Genomic DNA, 10,220 nt, shown 5'->3' with positions numbered 1-10,220 from the left:
ACATTACATTTTTTTGTCATCTTTGAATTTGTTCGGTCGGTAAGGCTAGCCATAGCGGGGATCTACAGTATAGTATTCTGGATTTCATGAGATATTGAACTGTCTTGAGAGGAGAATGTTTATGAAAGGCTTCTTCAAGGCATTTCAACAAAAAGATTAATTCAGGATCAGCTTTCATATTCATACAAATGTTTCAGTGAGGAGGTGGAGGATGAGCCTGAGGAGATGGTTCGTAGTATCTCCTCCTTTGGCGCTGCTTCAGTCTGTGAGATACTATATTCTATGGACAGGCGTTGGACAGTAGGTGACCGTCTGGAGGCATTGGGTTTAATGTGAATGGCCTGTGTCGTGTGGTGGATGCTGTCTTTATCCTTGTGTAGGCGCCAGAGCCCAGCTTGGAAGAGCAGAGCCTCCTCGTTGGCCATCTGAGGGCTCTGACTCAGGGCGACATAGCCATATGGTCTGGTGACCTTGGCAAGGTGAGGCAGAGACAGGGCAGCTCTGGCGGTCGGGTCGGGCCAGTGCTCATTCTCCAGGAAGGCACAGGGGTAGGATCTCTCTCTGTGGAGGAGAGAACGCTGGGGTGAAGGGGTCTGAGATGGTCCAGTGGGCTTTTCGCTCAGGTGAAGACCCAAAGCTGGATGATGGCGATTTTTCCCAGTCGACGCTTGTTTTCTTGTCTTCGATTTCCCAGTTGTCGTGAAATCACGAGGTCCCAGTTATTTTGAACGTGGCAAGTGTGTGCTTAAATGTGACGTGTCTGCCTAGTGGCGGAAGCTCTAACCAAGTTTGGTTATCCCTGTTCAGATGGATGGACACCACAAAATATAATAAACAACTTACTGTTTACGAAATAAAAACAAAACAAAGCAATAATTTCCCTTGTAAATATTATAATTAGTAGTTGTCATTTTCGTTCAGTTTATTCTATTTATTCAATTCTCACATTCAATAACATTAGGCTGTTTACACAGGCAGACCAGTTCTGATTATTATTCCACTAATTGTTCTTTTGACCAGACAGATCAGTTATTTTGTCACTAATTGGGCAAAAGATTAGAACTGGGCTGCATTGCCTGTGTAATGCTGTGTTCACCTGCTAGTCGGAACTCTGAAATGGCCGACTTGCTAACTGGTTAACTAGTTATACACATGCCGCATTCAACGAGTTAGCAAGTCTGACATTTCTGAGTTTAGTTCCGACTAGCATATGAACAAGGCATATTTTGCCTACTGTATGTGACAGGCTATTGTCGGCCTATCTGATGTTGGCCCATACCTTTCTACAGACGCTGCCATACTTGATTATTTCGCTAATTAGTGATTCGATAATTGGTCACAGTTAGCCTAATTTTTTGTGTGAGGTGATTGGCTCATCTACTGCTATTCCGGGGTTCATAAGAACACTGATCACATATCGCTGTTATCGACATCCTTCCAGTCCTGTCTCCACACTGACCAGTATGACCTCTGAATGTGGCGTCACCATTGAACAGGACAACCACGGTGTTGAGGTAATATGAGCAAATTATGTTTGTACTCCGATGAACTTGACTGCAACTTTTATTGTTGAAGTTGTCTTTAACTTGCTAACATCTTGAACTCTTTGCGGCGGGAGACTTTGAACGCTTACTAGCTTCTGTTGCATCTGTTATCAAAAGTGACTGCACGCTAACGAAATGCTCTGGGACACCCCTTTAACGACACGAAGTGACTTCCGTAGCATGTTAAGACAGAATTTTCGCTAACCTATTTCTTAACCTGTATCCTAACCTACGTTAATTGTCCTAGCCTGCTATGAAGGTACATTTCATATCGAAGTTGCGTGAAGTGTTTCCTCAATGCGCTAGCTAGTTAGCCATCTGGCTGCACACCTTGACACTTTTTTATTTTTTATTTAGGATTTAACTGACTCACTTTACCTTCACAGGACAAAGTTGTGGTGAAGAGAGACGGTGTGTTAACCACTGTACTCTGTCGCCTGTCACAGTTTTGGCCAGTCAGACTAGCGGTAAGCATGTTTGACATGTTGGGCATGGGATGGTTGCGGTTCAATAGTTTTAGTGCCCATAATTGGCCTCTATAAATGTCACCTCAATAGTCCCACAAGCACCTGTCCTCACTTTGCATCTGTCTTGGATATGTGAATTATGGCTTTTAAAGCTCAGTGATTTAACTTCCTATTTTCTCCTATCTGCAGATGCGCGCTCTCCGTGGGTTTTGGTGGCTGTTGGGTTTCTCCCCTTCAGATGAGAAGGCATTTGTTGCTCCAGAAGAGGATGACAATCCTAGTCCAGCCCGCCACTGTCTAGCAGGCCGCAAGCGTCTGCGTCGAGCCACACGCATCCTGTTGGCCATCCTGCCTCGCCGTCTGCAGAGCGCCCTGGGCTACCCTGTGTGCACCAGCATCGGCTGCGCCGTATCCCCAGGCATGTATAGTCATGATTTCTATATACAGCATTGAGACGTGCTTGAAATGGTATGGGGGAATTCTGCTATTCATTTGGGTTCTTTTTCAGAGGTGCTTGGCTCCCCCACTAAGCTCTGTGGGAAAGGCAACAAGAGGAAGCAGGATGACATTGACGCTGAGGAGCAGCAGACGTGGGTCGAGGCCCTCTCTCAGGAACTAGCCGATGAGGAGCCTTCTGTTGATCCTGACTATGAGGTGGGTTCTCCTGTTATGGTTTCCTTTGAATGGGCCTAACCCTTCATCTCACATGGGTAGTATATTGGCTCTAAAATGCATGCAAGCATTAAACTCATTCCTTCACAATTTCCCGTGGCACATTGAATTGATTTTATACTTGACTAATCCAGACCTTTCTTTTTTTGACAGCCGAGTGCAGTGGATACTGACAGTGAGGAGTATAACTCTCGCAATGACACAGAAAGTGACATTGATGTTTCAGAGAAGGGCGTAGTCGTGATCGACGACCTTAAAACGGTACAGAGTGAGCGTCTCGTTGTAATGGCCTTTCATCATTCTGCAAGAATTCTGACTAGATTGGCTTTGAATCTAAAGTGTTCTTTTTGCTTTGTTTGCAGAATGTTCCTCAAATGGCCTAGTGGAAGGTGGCATTTCAGGTACAGCTGGTGTGACAAACATTTACTTGTTTTTTTTTTAAACAGACATGAGGGTCAACCTATTTATAATCCTGGTACGTTTGGACTATTTATATTAATGTTTATGCCTTCTATGGCCCTCCTGTAAATTGACATCAGTACTATTTATTGTTCCTTAGGTGCTCCGCCTTCACTTTTATCACCACCTGTAAGCCTCCAGTGCCAATGTTCACTTTTGCTTGTTTGTACTTTAGTAAATAAAAACATTCATCTTTATGTGCAGGTTTATTGTGCTTAATAGCTTCAGACATGCAGTGTCATAACTGACCAGGAGATGGCAATACTGTATTGTTTTATCCTGAAACATCTAGCAGTGTTGACAAGTGGATGGTTGTCACCATATGTATGAAAACACAAGAGGTTCATATGTAACACCTGTACAGTGAGTTGCTGCTTGACCCCCTAAGTCTAAGTTAAGTAAGATCCCAGTTGGGCTGCATGAGTGACTTGTACACTAAGGCCTGTTCCATCCAGTCTACTTCATGGATGCATATTATAACAAATTGCTCTACTTAATGAATTTGTAGCCTGATCTCAACCAGTTTATATTTCCAATGGATATATAATTGCAAGGTCCTGTGGCTAGTTTCTAGGTTGGCTGTCAACTGTTCAGTGCATGTAATGATGCCACTACCACCCACAGGATAAAGGATCCACTCATTATGCTGACCTCTACTTTGACAGTCTACCGTGCCGCATACCTTTGCCCATCACCTTTTACGCTTATGAATATACATGATGCTAAAAAGATTTAAACTGCTTTGTGTTCCTGCTAAAATGCAAGATTGGTTAACTGAGAGGCTCTGAGGTACTTGTCTCACAGGACAGGGGGTCAAAGAGCACATGCCCATCCAGGGTGCCAAGCTCTAGGCTGATGAGGACTGTGGTCAATGCAAGAGGGGTGGGTAGGAGATGTAGAGCACTTGAAGCCTCTTCAGTGTATTCCCTGTGCTCGCCTGTTTCCATCTGCTAGCCGTCTGCAGTGGGAGTCTTCGCTCTACATTTTCTGTCGACTCAAACATGAGCTGTGAGTGCACACTTAACATGCAGTAGACATTTTTCATATGCAATATGAAACCGAGAACCAAATTTGTCTTCAACTTAGTTATAGTGAAAAATGTATACTGTAGGTTTAACAGATGTTTGGCAGAACTTTTTCAATTGCTTTACTATGTCTTGGGCTTTTTCCCCAGTGATCTTCAGAATAGAGCTAGACATGACCTTGAGAATTGGAATGAATTTAAAGCTGATTGTTTTTGGATGTTGGTAGGGAGAGAGGATAGGGGGGTGGCGTTGCTGCTATGAGGGGAGCAGTGCATGCTAAACACAAAGCAGATGTTTCTGGTGCCTGGGGATTCCCTTGGCTCTCTGGGTGTTTGAAGTAGAGCCTGCTCAGTCTGGTGCTCCACCTGTTTCTAGTCAGCTATGGAGTCTGCATGGCTTTACACCACCAGCACTCTCACCCTGCTTTTCAACTGCAATGTGCTTTGAAACAGCACTGGGAAGGGTCATGTGTGAAAGTCCATGCATAGTTTCAGCTGTGCAAGGTTATGTGGGCAATTATTCTAGTGTGCTTTTGTGACACTGTCCCCCTAATGAATTAGTGTGACAAGGTAATCAGTTTACATACTGTGTGTTTGCACTGGTTTTAATGTCTTACATGATCCAGATGCTCACACTAACTGCCATACAGGATGCTTAATGTAGAGGCACTGTTCAGGCCCCCTGTAACTTGGCACAGCACACTGCAGCCATCTGCACATTGTCACCTTGACTGACTGCAGGTGCTGCCTGTGCCCCATGCACTCTGACCTGTAGGCTATTATCTGCTGGATTACAATGTGACTGTCAGGCTACAAAGGTCCTGGTGCTCACTCTCCCTGTCTCACTATTTTGGTCTTCTCTTTCCCTACACACCTCTCTCACACAGGGCTTCACCTCCCCCTAATGACCAGTAGTCCCCTTGGCTTTAAACAGCCATCAATCATCTGTGTGAATGTTTTATTGGGTGTAAGGAGGGACTGAGACAGTCCTCCCTGAGCACACAGAGCCCAGAGGCTAGGAATGGCACTGGCTGGGTAAAAAGGACCGGGACAAATGCAGAGAATTAACATTTTCGTCCATCAATGTTGATTTAAGTGCACTTGCGTGATGGGACCCTCCAGAGATGACTAGCACGGTTACCTAAGGACCTTGTCACTCACAATCAGGCCACCAAAGATGGCGGTGTCCTTGATTTAATCCCAGTCTCCCTTATTCCAGCTAGAGAAACTGGGTTGAAATCTAAATGCACTGAAGGCCATTAGACTATCTGGGTTTAGCTTAACCACGTGCTTCTAGTGGCTATCATACCTTCATACAGGAATAAAAGGTCTAGCTGTACTTTCAGTCCTGAAAGTAGCTGGTCCAATGTAATCAGTAACACCTTTCCCCCTCAGCCTGACTCTGTGATCATAAGAGGACACTGCACCCTGCTGCATACATTCCAGACTGAGATTCTTTCAAGTTGTTAATGAGTGAAGTATGAATGCATGGATAATGTCTAAACTGTCTGTGTATCAAAGGGCTGCGCAGTAGCACACACTGAGGCTCACAGTTTGAGAGTGGAGACGGCTTGTTAAGTCCCTATATTTCCCAATTAGGGCCAGATGGCCTGTTCTGATTGTCATTTGCTTGAGTAGAGGACAGACTCTTTGATTCAGTATGCCCATAACACCTGCAGTTAGTGTCACTTTGATTACATCATGCTGACTTTATTACAAGATAATTGAGAGGACAATTTATGACATGTTGCTCTTTTTATCCCTTGTACATTTAAACTGGTGTAAAATAAAAAAGGTACCTCAAACAATACTGTTTCGTTCTTTTTGGACTTTCACCATGAATAATGTATAGAGACCTCTTGCTTGTAGCTTACAACTTCTGGCCTCGGATCCAAACATCAAACTAGCTCCTATTAATCTGATGGCCAACTACAGCCATTTTAAAACTGCATTTAGACAGGCTTTGCTGGGATTACACTGATTAACATACGCAGCACCACAGAGTGCAATGCAATCCAATTAGTTACTAGATTACAATTTCGTACTGTATATGCTTATGGATTAGTGATTTGAAGGTGCTCGTCGCTCCAGAATGTATTGCAGAAAGATGAAGGGAGAGCTGGGTAGAGATACATCATCCAGAAGATCTCATTCCCTCACTTTTTTTTTTCACATAGAATATGATTAATTGATGTGCAATGTGACAGCCCGGTGTAGGACGCTAGTAATGCAATATTAATGGGGTGGATACTGATGTCGATAGCCTGTCAGTTTATGACCATTTGTCATGAAGTGCCCTATTCCTCAGTCTACGGGGTCTATGCAATATAAACAAAGGTAATGCAACGCCTGTGGGGTATTCTAGAGCTGAAGCTCAATCTACTCAGGGTTTTCTAAAGCTAGACAGCTTCAGTTAGCTTCATATTCCAGCTCAGGCTTCAGCCGTACTACAACGGTGGATATTGCTCGTCCGCCTGCCGCTCACTCTAGCAAACTTGTAACTGCGCGTGCACGTCACACGTGGCTAGTCGAACGCCGAACTCTTCATTGAGACAATGCTGACACATCAATCCATGGGCGTGTCAGTGGCACTTTTTAATTTGTGCTGAAAACTTTCATTTAGATATCTTGCAAATTCAGCAGGCTATGGTGTGAAATGAGGCTTTTAGAAGTGCTGTCTTTATTTTAGCGTTAATGCCGCCTTTGGTGCATGTACGTAGTGTAGGGCTCTGTAGTGAGGGTTGTATTCATCCCCTACAGCCCTAAGATGATCTCTGCCTGACAGCCTGGAACTGTACACTAAGGATGCAGTGACGGGGATGGTAATATTCAGAGTGAGTGTTTAACCTTCCCCTTTAGTCTTCCTGAAGTCACCACAATTCCAGTTCACTTACATCAGCCTATAGGGAAGACTCGTCGTTGTTGGTTATCAGGCCTGCAACCGTGGTGTCGTCAGTGGAGTTGATGTCATGCAAAGCCACACAGTTGTGGGTGAACAGGGAGTACAGAAGAGGGCTGAGGACACACCTCTGGGGGGGGGGGGGTGTTGCCAATCCTCACAGCCTGTAGTCTGCCCATCAGGAAGTCCAGGATTCAGTTGCAGAGGGTGGTGTCCAGACCCAGGACTCTGAGCTTGGTGTTGAGCTTGAAGGGAACAGTAGGGTTGAATCCTGAACTGTAGTCAATGAACAGCATTCTCATGTACAATGGGGAGAACAAGTATTTGATACACTGCCGATTTTGCAGGTTTTTCTACTTACAAAGCATGTAGAGGTTTGTCATTTTTATCATAGGTACACTTCAACTGTGAGAGACAGAATCTAAAACAAAAATCCAGAAAATCACATTGTATGATTTTTAAGTAATTAATTTGCATTTTATTGACATTTTATGACATAAGTATTTGATCACCTACCAACCAGTAAGAATTCCGGCTCTCACAGACCTGTTAGTTTTTCTTTAAGAAGCCCTCCTGTTCTCCACTCATTACCTGTATTAACTGCACCTGTTTGAACTCGTTACCTGTATAAAAGACACCTGTCCACACACTCAATCAAACAGACTCCAACCTCTCCACAATGGCCAAGACCAGAGAGCTGTGTAAGGACATCAGGGATAAAATTGTAGACCTGCACAAGGCTGGGATGGGCTACAGGACAATAGGCAAGCAGCTTGGTGAGAAGGCAACAACTGTTGGTGCAATTATTAGAAAATGGAAGAAGTTCAAGATGACGGTCAATCACTCTCGGTCTGGGGCTCCATGCAAGATCTCACCTCGTGGGGCATCAATGATCATGAGGAAGGTGAGGGATCAGCCCAGAACTACACGGCAGGACCTGGTCAATGACCTGAAGAGAGCTGGGACCACAGTCTCAAAGAAAACCATTAGTAACACACTACGCTGTCATGGATTAAAATCCTGCAGCACACGCAAGGTCCCCCTGCTCAAGCCAGTGCATGTCCAGGCCCGTCTGAAGTTTGCCAATGACCATCTGGATGATCCAGAGGAGGAATGGGAGAAGGTCATGTGGTCTGATGAGACAAAAATAGAGCTTTTTGGTTTAAACTCCACTCGCCGTGTTTGGAGGAAGAAGAAGGATGAGTACAACCCCAAGAACACCATCCCAACCGTGAAGCATGGAGGTGGAAACATCATCCTTTGGGGATGCTTTTCTGCAAAGGGGACAGGACGACTGCACCGTATTGAGGGGAGGATGGATGGGGCCATGTATTGCGAGATCTTGGCCAACAACCTCCTTCCCTCAGTAAGAGCATTGAAGATGGGTCTGGTTGGGTCTTCCAGCATGACAATGACCCGAAACACACAGCCAGGGCAACTAAGGAGTGGCTCCGTAAGAAGCATCTCAAGGTCCTGAAGTGGCCTAGTCAGTCTCCAGACCTGAACCCAATAGAAAATCTTTGGAGGGAGCTGAAAGTCCGTATTGCCCAGCGACAGCCCCGAAACCTGAAAGATCTGGAGAAGGTCTGTATGAAGGAGTGGGCCAAAATCCCTGCTGCAGTGTGTGCAAATCTGGTCAAGAACTACAGGAAACTTATGATCTCTGTAATTGCAAACAAAGGTTTCTGTGCCAAATATTAAATTCTGCTTTTCTGATGTATCAAATACTTATGTCATGCAATAAAATGCAAATTAATTACTTAAAAATCATACAATGTGATTTTCTGGATTTTTGTTTTAGATTCCGTCTCTCACAGTTGAAGTGTACCTATGATAAAAATGACAGACCTCTACATGCTTTGTAAGTAGGAAAACCTGCAAAATTGGCAGTGTATCAAATACTTGTTCTCCCCACTGTAGGTGTTCCTCTTGTCCAGATGTGTTATGGCCGGGTGAATGGCGATGGATATGGAATCTTCCTTGGATCTGATGGAGCGGTAGGATAATTGGAGTGGGTCCAGTGTGCCTGGTATGTTGGCCTTGATGTGGGCCATGACCAGCCTCTCACCAGGGTGAGTGCGATGGGGCGATAGTCATTTGGGCATGTTACCTTGTTTTTCTTGGGCACTGGGATGATGGTGGTCTCCTTGAAGCAAAATCAAATCAAATGTATTTATATAGCCCTTCGTACATCAGCTGATATCTCAAAGTGCTGTACAGAAACCCAGCCTAAAACCCCAAACAGCAAGCAAAGCATGTGAAAGAAGCACGGTGGCTAGGAAAAACTCCCTAGGAAAAACTCCCTAGAAAGGCCAAAAACCTAGGAAGAAACCTAGAGAGGAACCAGGCTATGAGGGGTGGCCAGTCCTCTTCTGGCTGTGCAGGGTGGATATTATAACAGAACATGGTCAAGATGTTAAGATGTTAAAATGTTCATAAATGACCAGCATGGTCAAATAATAATAATCATAGTAGTTGTCGAGGGTGCAACAAGCACGTCCGGTGAACAGGTCAGGGTTCCATAGCCGCAGGCAGAACAGTTGAAACTGGAGCAGCAGCACGGCCAGGTGGACTGGGGACAGCAAGGAGCCATCATACCAGGTAGTCCTGAGGCATGGTCCTAGGGCTCAGGTCCTCCGAGAGAAAGAAAGAGAGAAAGAGAGAATTAGAGAGAGCATATTTAAATTCACACAGGACACCGGATAAGACAAGGGAAATACTCCAGATGTAACAGACTGACCCTAGCCCCCCGACACACAAACTACTGCAGCATAAATACTGGAGGCTGAGACAGGAGGGATCAGAAGACACTGTGGCCCCATCCGATGATACCCCCGGACAGGGCCAAACAGGCAGGATATAACCCCACCCACTTTGCCAAAGCACAGCCCCCCACACCACTAGAGGGATGTCTCCAACCACCAACTTACCGTCCTAAGACAAGGCCGAGTATAGCCCACAACGATCTCCGCCATGGCACAACCCAAGGGGGGCGCCAACCCAGACAGGAACACCACGTCAGTGACTCAACCCACTCAAGTGACGCACCCCTCCCATGGACGGCATGGAAGAACACCAGTAAGCCAGTGACTCAGCCCCTGTAAAAGGGTTAGAGGCAGAGAATCCCAGTGGAAAGAGGGGAACCGGCAAGGCAG

At 45.3% G+C, this 10,220-nt stretch overlaps 1 protein-coding gene across 1 annotated transcript; it reads left to right on the top strand.

Moving 5' to 3' along the window:
- The first annotated feature begins 1,176 nt into the window (after positions 1–1,176).
- On the top strand, positions 1,177–3,339 carry org (oogenesis-related gene). The gene is made up of 7 exons (XM_014216901.2): positions 1,177–1,514; positions 1,931–2,011; positions 2,201–2,429; positions 2,520–2,665; positions 2,837–2,944; positions 3,046–3,084; positions 3,243–3,339. Exons 1-6 carry the CDS (start codon positions 1,464–1,466, stop codon positions 3,064–3,066), a joined length of 636 nt encoding a protein of 211 aa, XP_014072376.2. The 5' UTR covers positions 1,177–1,463; the 3' UTR covers positions 3,067–3,084; positions 3,243–3,339.
- The last annotated feature ends 6,881 nt before the right edge of the window (positions 3,340–10,220 follow it).

This window comes from Salmo salar, chromosome ssa10, assembly GCF_905237065.1.
Source record: "Salmo salar chromosome ssa10, Ssal_v3.1, whole genome shotgun sequence".
NCBI lineage: Eukaryota > Metazoa > Chordata > Actinopteri > Salmoniformes > Salmonidae > Salmo > Salmo salar.
The sequence above is the reverse complement of the archived record's forward strand: the minus strand, read 5'-3'. Positions and strand labels throughout refer to the sequence as shown.

What these genes read in the sequence shown, in the direction of transcription:
- org (XM_014216901.2), top strand. Translation starts at nt 1,464, where the DNA reads ATGACCTCTGAATGTGGCGTCACCATTGAACAGGACAACCACGGTGTT. An exon ending in AGGACAACCACGGTGTTGAG is followed by an intron (nt 1,515 to 1,930) that starts GTAATATGAGCA and finishes TTACCTTCACAG; the next exon opens with GACAAAGTTGTGGTGAAGAG. An exon ending in TGATCGACGACCTTAAAACG is followed by an intron (nt 2,945 to 3,045) that starts GTACAGAGTGAG and finishes CTTTGTTTGCAG; the next exon opens with AATGTTCCTCAAATGGCCTA.